General features: G+C 44.5%; 1 protein-coding gene across 3 annotated transcripts in view; it reads right to left on the bottom strand.

The window, feature by feature from the left end:
• LOC122804679 (exportin-1-like) overlaps nucleotides 1-12,903 on the bottom strand; it is an 873,344-nt gene that overhangs the window by 755,284 nt on the left and 105,157 nt on the right. For all 3 annotated transcript variants that reach the window (XM_044074681.1, XM_044074683.1, XM_044074682.1), the window contains exon 4: nucleotides 3,236-3,308. In XM_044074681.1, the coding sequence (XP_043930616.1) occupies nucleotides 3,236-3,308 (73 nt within the window). The remainder of the gene's footprint in view (nucleotides 1-3,235; nucleotides 3,309-12,903) is intronic.

Genomic DNA, 12,903 nt, shown 5'->3' with positions numbered 1-12,903 from the left:
ACTGATGCCAGGCATTTCGTGAATACTCTGGGCACAGTAGATAAGCCAAAGGGCAATGCAGAGAATTGATAGTGGATTGAACCTGCAAGAAATCTGAGGTATCTTCTGCAGCTTTGTCTGATTGGGACATGCAGGTATGTCTCCTTGAGGTCCAATGTTACCAGCCAAAACTCCTTGCCCAGCATGGGAAGTAGTTGCTGTAATGTGAGCATCTTGAATTTTGGTACGAGTAGAAATGTATTTAGGATGGATAAGTCCAAAATGGGTCTCCTGTCGGTTCCTTAAGTCTGGAATAAAAACCTTGACCTTGTTTGTGAGTAGGAACCTCTTGAATGGCTTTCATGTCCATGAGTTTTGTAATTTGTATTTGCGCCTCTGCCCTTTGATTGTGTGGCAGGTTTGGCATGCCTCTCATTTTTGGAAGAGTGTGAAAATGAAATCTGTAGCCTCTGTTTATTATGTCCAGGATCCATTTGTCTGTTGTGATAATCTGGCAATTTCTTGAAAATAGTGCCAGCTTTCCTCCCAAGGGGGCTGCCAGCTGAGATTTGCTTGGCATGAAAAGGAGGAAGTCATTGGGTTTGCTTTCTGTATTGTTGTACACTGTCTTCGCCACCTCTTGGTGCTTGAGATTGCCATTGCCTGCCTCTGTATGATCCTTGAGCTTGTCCTCTGCCCCTTTAGCGCCTGTATCTACCTCTTTGGGGCTTGTCCGTGGCCGGAAAGGACCAGTTTTTTGAAGGCCAATTTCTGCTAAAACGAGGTGGCTGTACCTGTAGAAAAGCCTTGACAGTTTGCATAGATTTAGCTTTTTCTTCCATCTTCCGTAGTATCTCCTCAGCATTAGTACCAAATAGCACATCCTTTTGTAAAGGAGCATCTAGTAGCTTAGCTTTAACATGATCAGGCAAGCTTTGTTCCCTAAGCCAGGCATGTCTGAATGACTGCTCCTGTAGCAAGAGCTCTGCTTGAGGCCTCTAAGGCATCATAACCACATTGTAAGGTGTGTTTACCCACTTGTTCTGCACTATGCATCATATCCTGCAATTCCTTCAAATCTGGTTGTTCAGGTTGAGACATTTTGTTTCTTAATTGTGATAACAGAAACTGCTGATATTTAAGCATATGGAACTGACAATTTAAGGCCCTCATGGCTAGGGTGGCCGAGGTGTATACCTTTTCCCCCACCTTTCTAAGGATCTAGATTCTCTTTCAGAAGGTAGTGGGTTCTTGGCAGTAGAGGCCTTCATCCCATTGGGGCCTTGAGAAATGGTTTCAGGGTCAGCATTATGGCTTTTGAAAAGAAATTGGTGAGAGTTAGGGACTCTGTAGTACCTATCAGGCTTGACTGGTGCAGGAGGCAGGGAATCCGGATTAAGACAAGCCTCCGAGTAAACATCATCAAGTATGTCCAGGACAGGAGGTATAGCCAGAGGTCTGTGTTGGGGTAACAAGAGAAATTCCCTAAGCCTTTTCTTGGAATCAGAAAAGTCTTGGCCTTCCCAAAGGAAGTGCTCCCTCAAGGTGTGTAAGGTTTCCCCAAAAGAAAAATCCTCTGGGGGAGATACAGAAGGAATGGACTGTTCTGCATCAGAATCTTCATAAGGGGAGTACGAGTGTTCCTCCACATCAGAATGTTCTGAGAAAATGGAGCCCTGTTCAGAAGAGGGAGAGTCTTCCTCTACTCTGGGTCTCTTGTCTGGAGGGGGTTGGGAACCCCTGATATAGGAAATTAAATCCTCCGCCATTTTAAGCATCTGCTTTTTAGGCATGGGGCCTGGGGATGGGCCCTGTGCAACAGGCCTCTTGGGATGCATGGCTGATTTGGACTTAGTGAAGGCCTTAATAGAAAAGGAAGAAGAGAGTCTAAATACACCCTGGGTGGAAGTGGACATGTCCACACTAGGAGGCTCAACACCCACTGTGGGTTCGGTGGTTGAAGTCTGAGTAAGGGCCGAGGTACCAGCGGTCTCGGGTACAGAAGACACCGCCAAGGTAGTGTCGTCGGTAGTCAGGGACTGCATAGGCATCTCGCTGAGAACCGGACCACGTGTAGTCGGCTTTGGCGTGGTGTCGGTGGAGACCGCGGGCCTCACATGTTGGTCTTTATCCTTGCGTTTTTTTGATAAAACGGTAGTCGGAGTATCCGACGACATTTTATAATCAAAGGCTTTACCAAAATAATGTTGGGCGAACTCCGCCCGACACTTATTAGTGCGTTTATTGAAAGTCGCACAGAAGTGACAGCCCGAGACGTCATGGTCTGGGCCTAAACAAGGTATGCAAAGGGAATGAAAATCCTTATGCGGTATTTGCTTCCCACAAGAAATACAATTGTTAACTTTGTCTGACATCGGTCTGAGGCAAGAAAATTTTCACGGGTACTTAGCTTTAAAGAAGACTTCGGTTTCCAATTTTTCGTAAATTCAGGAGCTGGCCGACCGGCACTTGCGAACTGTTTCTGCATCGGGCACCTAGCGGCAAAAAAGACTGGAGAATATGGCGTCGGCTGTAACTTATATACCCCTGTCGCACTGACGTCAGGGAAGAAGGGACAACAACCGACGCTGGACCAAGACTTTGGAATTCGGCCGACCGAGGGACCGCCTGACGGCAGAGAACCCATATGTGATTACTGCAGCTGCATGCACGATGAACATCAACAATGCACATTCAAAGGCTATATAAGCATTAGGCAATGTCTGAAGGGTGAACGGTGGGGTCATATAAGCTTAACCAGAGTACTTTACAACATTACCTCTCTATCTCTCTTTTTTCCCAAAAGCAATCTAATTGTCAGCATATTATTCAACTACCACACACTTTTTACCTTCTCATATTAATATATTCACATGCTGATTTCCACTTGCTGTTTTGTACACAAGATAGTATACCTGGATAACGTCTAGAATGTGTCTGTCAGGTTTACTGCAGAGGATTAAGACTATGAGTTGCTAACAAGATTCATTTTGTGTTCAGTGTTTGAATCCCTCTCAGTCTCTGCTAACTGTGTGACTGAGCAAGTACCTTAACCAGACAGTTTTCCCATGTTGTATCCCCGAAATAGGTACTAGTGTCTTGAAAGTTTACCTGGTTAAACAAAAAGAGGCACTGGTGCCTAGTAAGTTTACCTAGTTTAAAAAAAGAGGTACTTGTGTCTAGTGAGTTTGTCTGGATTAAACAAACAAAAGTATTTTCTTTTCAGCAATGATTTTTATGACTGATTGATCCTCACCTTCACACTGATCTCTAGGAAGTATCTTCCATCTTGTTTTGATGACTTTCTCAAGGATTTGCAGTCCAAAATACTGTGGAAATAAAACACCATCAGATAATCAGTTTACCTGCAAATCACATCATATCTGCATTATTCACGACAGTTGGCAGACAAATTTAATCCATTAGCAAAAAAACAGAGGATTTCCATAGATTTTCTTGCAAGTCCATTACAGCCAAATGAAACTTGAATTCCCTAAAACAGTACTTGACTGAATGAATTCCACAGAACTATGCTTGATGGAAAATATTCTGAGGTCCCTCAACACCACCCATCACATGGCAAAAGCCACTGTATCCCCTCATTAAACATAACCTACCCCATGGTCTTAACAACTTGAAGTAAACACTTTGCAGAAGGGCAGTTTTTAAACACAGAATACATTCTGTGAAAGACATGTGGGGAAGAGTGTTTCACTAAAAAGCACAACAGAGAATTGTTATGCATGCTGTCTTTGCACGTGTCAGCTTGCTTCACTGAGCACTTGCCCACACAGTACACTAACTTGGAACAACTGCACTACATAATTTTACAACGAAAACAAGTTTCACTCACTCCCTTTAGTTTTATTGTTCTGATAAACATACCTAACAGTCTCATTAACATGAGAAAATGGTAAAATATGACAACCCATAACTCACTCCACTCTCCTACAATTTAGATTCAGATCTCATTAATTCTCTTTATATACAGTAAACTATACATGCACATCAGCAATGATAAATGCTTGCTATATGCACCGTAACAGTTATGCAAGATGTCATTTATTTATGACAGGTACAGAAATGGTAATGATATATAATTTAGCAACCATTCCTCAAATACACATCTGAAAAAATGGGCAATGACAATGTATAAAGTCTCTCAGCAGGACTACTTAACTACACGAGGGTGCAAAGAGCTGACATCATAAATCTCCAGTGTTAGCTAAGGCTTTCTTGAGTTTCTTGGTCTTAAGTCCATGCAAACCAAAATATATTTTATACAAACTACTGTAATCTCATATCTCTTGAGGTTTCCATAAATGGGCATCCTGGGATGGTACGGCACAGATGTAACTTATGATTGTCACAGCTCATCATGGGATGGCATGGCACAGATGTAACTTATCACTGTCCTAGCCCACCACTCTGACCCCCTGAGATGACATGGTACAGATGTGACGCGCCACAGTCCTAGACAGCCAATCTGACCCCCCAGGATGGCATGGCACAGATGTGACTTATCACTGTTCTAGCCCACCACTCTGAGCCCCTAAGATGGTGTGGCATAGATGTGACTTCTCACTGTCTTAGCCCAACACTCTGAACCCCTGGAAAGGCATGGTACAGATGTGACTTACCATAGTCCTAACCCACCAATCTGACACCCTGGGATGGCAAGCACAGATGTGACTTATTGTTGTCTCAACCCAGCACTTTCAGCCCCTGGAATGCCATAGCAAAGTAGTAACTTATCACTGTCTTATCCCACCACTCTGAGCCCCTGGGATGACATGGCAAAGTTGTGACTTATCACTGTCTTAGCCCACCACTCTAAGCCCCTGGGATGGCATGGCAAAGTTGTGACTTATCACTGTTTTAGCTCACCACTCTGAGACCCCATGTGACAATCTACCTTTTGTTCATCCTACAGGTCTAGTTTCCACTTAACACTTAGTACTACATAGGATCATAGGAGATTACTAGGCTAATGGCTCTTGGGCCCTTACAAGCCTAGCCAAAAGTTTATCCCCCCCCAAAAAAAAAAACCTCAGTCAGCACCTGTCCTCTTGTCAATGAGGGACAAATGTGGGACCCCTGGGACAAATTTTAGTGGGGTAGGGTCTGGCATTGCCTTGTAGGTAAGACACAGATCACCTCCGAGCAATCTGCATGACATCGAGTAGAGTGATAGTGATATAAGCCTGTCCGCATAGGATAGGTGTTGGAGGCCATGGATTCTCTTTGTGAGGTATTTCTATGGCCTTTCCAGTTGGTACAGGTGTTTGGAGAGCTACATACCAAACAGGGCATTATACTCAATTATAGGTCTAATAAGGGAGTAGTACAGAGAGGTAATAACCTCCTTTTTTCTGGATGCAATTCATTTACTTATGAGATAAACCAAGTAAAAGGCTTTTTTGACCACTGTTGTCATACGATGGTCGAATGTGAAATTGTTGTCAACCTGAGTACCCAGGTCTCTCACCACAGGTTGTCTGCTTAGGGGGTTGACATTGATATGGTAATCAGTAGGGGCTGTGTTTTTGCTGAATGGTACGATAATACATTTTTTTGCATTTAACTTAATGCCATGACTTTGGCACCAGTTATTTGTAGCTGTGAGACCCTCTTGCAGTATGTTAACATCTACTGGGGAGTCAATGACTGCACCCAACTTACAGTCATCTGCAAACTTGGTCAGCCACAGGCCCTTTGTCTTTGCCTGGACCTCTGAGAAGTATATTCCAAACAGTAGAGGTCCCAGGACAGATTCCTGGGGAACACCACTAGTGACAGGTCTGCTGTCAGAGGTGGCAGCACCTATTTTCACCTTATGGGTCCTATCTGTGAGCCAGTTGAGCACCCATCTGAGTAGATAGGGATTAACAGCAAATTGTGTTAGCTTTTTGATGATGTCCGAGTGAGGGATTGTGTCAAAGGCCTTGGCCAGGTCAAGGTAAGCTGTATATACTGACTTCCCTCATCCAGGGCCTTGGTGATGGTCTCAAAGAAGTCAACTAGGTTCAATATGCAAGATCTGCCCCTGACGAATCCGAATTGGGTGGGTTCAAGTGCTTGGAGATTGCCTATGTCCTTGTTTATGAGATCCATAATAATACATTCCATGACTTTACAGATCAGACGTGTCAAGCTGATGGGGCAATAGTTTGCTGGGTCAGTAGTGGCACCCCCTTTGTGCAAAGGGATGACAATGGCACTTCTTCACTCTGCTGGAATGAAGCCTGTAGTTAGGTTGTGGTTGAATAGAGTGCTCAATGGCAAAGCTAGTTCTTGCTGGAGATGGTGCAGAATACAGCCTGGAATATGATCAGGTCCCATGGAAGCTGAATTCTTTGCCTTGGACAGACAAAATACTGCCTGAAATTTTAACAGGCTAGAAGTTGAGCACAGGACATACTGAGCATGATGCTTGAGATGCTGATCCCAGAAAAGACTAAAACCACATTCTGCTGTGCCGAATAATGATTAGACTCTACTTGCAGTAAAAAGTTTACTTCTGGAGGCCTCATCTGATGAAGGGAATTATTATCATGGGGTTGGGAATGCTGGAAATGAGAGCAGAATCATAGCCCTTAGTAGGTATAGACTGGAGACCAGAGGGGAGAGACAGAACATGATCTCAAGGTACAAAATGTGAAAAATAGAAGGTGGAAGCAATGCGGTGCAAGTGAAATGGTAGCCCAGGAAGCAGATTCAGAAAACCAGATTTAGATGGGGATGAGTAAAAATCACATTATACAACAGGCGCTGCACTCGTGGAACTCAATCGCATCATAGGTTCCTAGGTGTGTACTAGGCTAATGGCCCTGGAGCCTTTACACGCCTAGCCCCAACAAAAAAAAATGCCCCGGCACCGTGCCACCAGATGTTACTTCACAGTGCCCATATCCAGTAGGGCAACTGGAATGATCCCTGGAGTGAACTTTCTGTTACCCATCCACTCGTTAAGATTTCTCTTGAAGAGGGCCAGTGAGGTGCTCTACTTGACATGAATGGGAAGCTTATTCCAGAGTATGGGCAGTCTTTGGGAGATGAACCTGTCCCTCCAGCATGTTCTGTTAATTTTGGTAATGAGGTTGTGATCTCTGGAGCATGTGGTGCGGGGGAAATGGGATTTCTTTAGGTGTATCATTTCAAGTAGGGCTGGGTCGGACATGGCTTTGTAACTCAAGCACAGATCACCTCTAAGTAGACGATAAGAGACTGAGAACAGCTGAAGTTTCTTGGGTCTGTCCATGTAGGACATGTGTTCAAGGCCTAGGATCCTTTTTGTGAGGTACTTTTGTGGCCTCTTCAGCTGTTGTAGGTGTCTGGTCAGGTACATGCCAAATAGGGTGTTATATTCGATGACTGGTCTAATGAGGGATGAGAAGAGAGGGATGATGACCTCTTTTTTTCCTGGATGTGAAACCTTTGGTCAAAGATGTGCCATGTAGAAAGACTTTCTGACCACAGTTGCAATGTGGTAGTCGAAGGTGTGGTGGCTGTCGACCTGGGTGCCCAGATCTCTTACGGCCCTTCAGTGTTCAGTGGGCACCCATCACCATGGTAATTTGTGGGAACTGAGTTTTTTCCAAAGGGGATGATAACTCATTTTTTTGAGTTAAGCTTCAGGCCATGGTTCTTACACCAGTCATTGGTCTCAGAGAGGCCCATTTGTAGGATGTCTGCATCACTTGGGGAGTTGATAATGACTCCTGGCTTGCAGTCATCAGTGAACTTGGTCAGCAAGAGTCCTTCTGTGTTGACCTGGACTTCTGAGAAGTAGGTGCCAAACAGGAGAGGGCCCAGGACCAAGCCCTGTGGGACTCCACTCAAGACTGATTGACAGTCTGACTTGGAATCCACAACTTTCACTTTGTGGGGTCTGTCTGTGAGCCAATTTGCAACCCACCTAGTGATGTAAGGATTGATGCATAGTTTGGTGAGTTTATCAATGATACCTGAATAGAGAATGGTATCAAAGGCCTTGGCCAGGTCAAGGTAGGCTGTATGCACTGCCTTGCTCTCATCCACAGCCTTGGTGACTGCCTCAAAGAAGTCAACCAGGTTCAGCAGGCAGGACCGCCCCTTGATAAAGATAAACTGTGTGGGGTCAAGAGTTTGGAAATTGCCTATATCTTTGTTAAGCAGGTCCATGATGATGTGCTCCATAGCTTTGCATACCAGACTCGTCAGGCTAATTGGGCAATAGTTCCCAGGGTCTGTAGTTGCTCCCCCTTTATGGAGCAGAATGACTGTAGTAGTGCACCATTCATTAGGGACAGTCTGAGGTAAGGCTGTGATCGAACAGGGCACACAGATGTGGTGCCAGTTAGTTTTGTTGCTCATGTAGGATGCAGCCAAGGATATTATCAGGTCCCATGTATGCTGTATTCTTGGCTTTGACCAATGCAGCTTTTACCTGTGCCGCAGAAATGGTGGGTACCAGGCTTTCTTCTGGCATTGTGATAGGCCCCTTGGGGGGGGGGGAAGAGGGGTAAAGCTGTCCCTGAATCTGTTGGCTATATCTGTTGGCTCAGTATAGGAGGTGCCATTGTGCAATTACTCAGAGCAAATCTGGGTATTGCCTTTGAGGTTTTTGATATAGTTAAAGAAGGCTTTGTGGTTGTTTTTGGTGTCAGCCTTCATAACTAGCTTTAGAGGATTTGATAAGCGATCTCAGCTTTTTGTTGAGACTGATAAGAGAGGTTTTCCAGTCTGTTGTAGAGTTTATTGATGGCTGGGGAACACCAGATCGGCTTCCTTGTTTTGGAGGAGAGCGTCTTAGTTCTATTTGGTATGGCAAGATCCATGCATTTGTGTACATGGTCATACAGTGCATTGGTGTATGATTCGGCAGTCATGCAGCTATTTTCCATTGGCATGGGTGCCGAGAAGTTAGCCACCAAAGTCGGCTTTAGAGAAGTTTTTCAGGGTGGTCACCTTAGTGGGGGGGAGTAGGTGAGATGGAGATTTCCATGGTGATCAGTTTGTGGTCAAATTTAACCATGGAGGAATTGACTATAGGTGTGGAACAACAGTCTCCAATGTTGATGATAACCAGGTCAAGGATGTTGCTTCCTCTAGTGGGGGTCAGAATGAGCTGGTCCAGGGCACTGGAACTGATAAATTCCAGAAAGTGTTGGGCCTGTACATTGGTACTTGAATAGTTTTCCCAGTTGATGGAAGGGTAGTTAACGTCACCCAGCATGAGGGTATTGGGTTGGAACTTGATAGATTCCAGGAGGCTTAGGAAGTTGTAGTGAGAGTCTAGGGACATGTTTGGAGTTCTGTAGCAGGCTATGACTTGTATCGCAGTCTTACCCAGTGTTAGCTGTACCTGACGTATCTCAGATGCATTATGCTGGCCTACCAGTCTAGAGGTGTGCGTATCTTTTATGAATAATGAGACACCATCTCCTTTGGAGCTTCTGGCCGTATTCTGAGGCCGAAAGGTATGGAATGAGTTGTAGCCTGTGAGTGTAGGGGTGCTTTCTGCCTCTTTAAACCAGGTTTCCATTACAGCACAGATGTCGACATTCTCCATTTTGAGGAGAGCTTTGAGTGAGTGCATCTTGAGATTTAGACTTCAAGCATTGAGCAGCATGACCCTCATACTGCATTTGTTTGTAGCTGTTATAGTGGAATTTTGGTCTTTGGAACACTGCCTACAAAAGGCACGATAGTTGTGGCAAGAGCCTTAGCCAGTACCCGGAATCCCAGGAGTGACAGATGCAGGCTGTCTCTGGCAAAGCATCGAGGTCTGTCGATCAGTCGTCCCAGGCAGACAGATACTGGATCCCCTTAGAACAACACCAGAAACTTAGCCAATTGTTGAAATTAATCATTTCCTGCTCGTACTGTGGTATCATTCTGGGTGACAGTATAATACTGCTCAGGGCTAAGGTCATACCTGCTTGGGCCACATAATCCAAGAGCTCCATCACATCTCTTTTTATGTAGTCTAGAGAGGTACGTCTCAGGTCATTCACACCCACATGGACAATGACTGAGTCATATTTGTACTGGTTATGGAGTGACTTGAGTGCATATGTTATGTGGCGGATCCTGGCACCTGATAGACAATTGACTGTAACCTTCTCCTTGTTCAACCTAATGTGCCTCACAACTGAGTCTCCTATGATTAGTACATTGGGCAAAGTGTTTTGCCTTAAGGGCTTGGGTTGAGGGGCATACTGTGATGGTGAGCTTTGTGTTCTGTGGTTGGTGTTGTGTTGTGGGGGTCGAGTGCATTTCGGTCTTGGGGGGTCTCTGTTGTTTGGGTAAATTTTTATTGAGAGCCTCCGCGAAGGTGGGTGTATGGTTTGTGTTTCTATGTGTGGGTTGTAATGGTTGGTGTTTTGGAGGGCTTTGTGTTCTATGCAGTGACTTGCAGGTGTTGACCTTCACCTCTTGACCAGCTAGTCCAGTCTTGGTTGTAGCGTGCACTGCTTCCAGTTTGGTGATATAAGTGCATCTCTCACAAGTATGAGTGTTGGGAGGTAAGAGGATAGGGTTGTCTGTGTACATTATACAGTTGCCACACTGTCTCAGAATGCCCAAGTGCACCAGGTTAGCATGAGAAAGCACAGGAAATTGCCCTACAATCATACCAGGAGGGGTGGCCACAACTAAAAGGTACTGGTGCTGTTACTGCGCAGGAACAGCTAGTGCTGATAGCACCTAAGAGTGCTACAATAAATGCTACAAAAGCCTGTTAAAGTGCTAGCCGATTATGCTAATTGAAGTGCAAGAAGTAAAACAACAAGCACATTCTAAGGGGAAAATTGAAGAGCAGACTTTCTGGCACCGGTAATAGTTTACCTCAGCTGAGCGCCACTGCATGGTGTGCACACACAGGCATTTAAACCAGAAAGTTGAAAGGGATGCAAAAAATGCCCAAACGGCCAATAAACTACAAATTCTGGACCAGAAACCACTCCTCTTGTGGTAGATAGGCTATCTAGTGCTTACCACTCCCACTGATAAGCTAGAAGGCTTCCCTCGAACACAGAAAGGTCTGGAGGGCTCAGAAACTTACAAACCAGTCCTGGATACAGCAAATCTGTATCTGGACTAGACTAGTTACAGGAAAGGCAGGAAACAAGCTTAGAACATTTTGTTTTTGCAGAAAAGGAGTTAGAACCCCAGCAAAAACACTTTAAATGCAGTACAAGCTAGCACACGAGTGTGTAGCAATATTAAGGAAATACTGCTTAAATAAATGTAGATAAATTAAAAAATGACAAAAAACAAGTGCAGAGAGCAATACATTATGAAAAAAAAATCAAAATGGAGGCACTTGGAGTATCCCTCTTCTCCTTCCTGTTGCTCTTGTAGTCTGCAGGATGCCAAAACTGGATCCGCGGAGCTTAAACAAGCACAAACTCATGTAAACATGAACGTTTAAACCTGAAACTTGAAAGAGATGGAAAAACTGTCCAAACAGCCAATAAAACCACTCCTCCAGTGGTAGATAGGCTACCTAGTGCTTACCACTCCCACTGATAAGCCAGAAGGCTTCCCTCCAACACAGAAAGGTCTGGGGGGGGGGCTCAGAAACTTACAAAACAGTCCTAGTCTGCAGGAAGCCAAAACTGGATCCACAGAGCTTAAACAAGCGCAAACCCACATAAACAAGGATTTTTAAACCAGAAACTTGAAAGAGATGGAAAAACTGTCCAAACAGCCAATAAAACCACTCCTCCAGTGGTAGATTGGCTACCTAGTGCTTACCACTCCCACTGATAAGCCAGAAGGCTTCCCTCCAACACAGAAAGGACTGGGGGGCTCAGAAACTTACAAAACAGTCCTAGTCTGCAGGATGCCAAAACTGGATCCACAGAGCTTAAACAAGCGCAAACCCACATAAACACGGGTTTTTAAACCAGAAAGTTGAAAAAGATGGAAAAACTGCCCAAACGGCCAATAAACTACAATTTCTGGGACAGAAAGCACTCCTCTTGTGGTTGATAGGCTACCTATTGCTTACCACTCCCACTGATATGCTACAGGGCTTGCCTCCAATACAGAAAGGTCTGGGGGGCGCAGAAAGTTACAAAACAGTCCTGGATACAGCAAGTCTGTATCTGGACTAGACTAGTTACAGGAAAGGCGGGAAACAAGCTTATAACTTTTTGCTTTTTTTGCATAAAAGCAGTAAAAACAGTAGCAAAAACACTTTAAATGCAGTACAAGCTAGCACACGTGTGTGTAGAAATATTAAAGCAAATACAGTTTAAATACATGCAGATAAATTAAAAACAACAAAATCAAGTACAGTGAGCAGTAAACTATGACAAAATGGTTAGTGGTTCAGGAAGAAAGTTGAAACAGAACCCCATTGCATCATGGTTAGTGGTTCAGGAAGAAAGCTGAGACAGTTTAAGAAGATAATGATTGTAACTAACCCTAGGGGATCACAAAGTGCTTCCATGCTATCTAAGCGAAACAATCTGTCTATCATGTCCTAGGTTTGATCAGGGGAATCCTGGCAGTGGACTGTTGCTATAGGAACTTCAATGGTGGGTGCCCAGATGGTAAACTTCAAGATACCTAAAGTATCACAGCAAAGTCTACTGAATCACTGATCTCTGTTAAGAATGGCAAGCCCAACAACCCTGTGCAGCCCAGTGACCCTATGCAGGCATTTTGTTTCCATCGCTGGCTCCCTAAAAGCAGCATGGTACCAAATAATGGCTGAAAAGTGAACTGTGATTTCAAAACTGACTTTTGTATAAGACATCACCTGTCCTGCACCACCTGTGTAGGAGGACATGGACCTTCTCATCTCTGTTGCCTATCTATACTGTGAGGCTGCAGTACCTTAGAATGACAGGTATAACCTAAGATAGCACAGCTTTGAACTTGATATACACTTCCCTGCTTTTGCACTTACAGTTCTGCTGTTCTGAGGAT

The sequence above is a fragment of the Protopterus annectens genome, chromosome 6.part0 (assembly GCF_019279795.1).
Source record: "Protopterus annectens isolate FY-2018-M chromosome 6.part0, PAN1.0, whole genome shotgun sequence".
Lineage (NCBI taxonomy): Eukaryota > Metazoa > Chordata > Ceratodontiformes > Protopteridae > Protopterus > Protopterus annectens.
The sequence above is the reverse complement of the archived record's forward strand: the minus strand, read 5'-3'. Positions and strand labels throughout refer to the sequence as shown.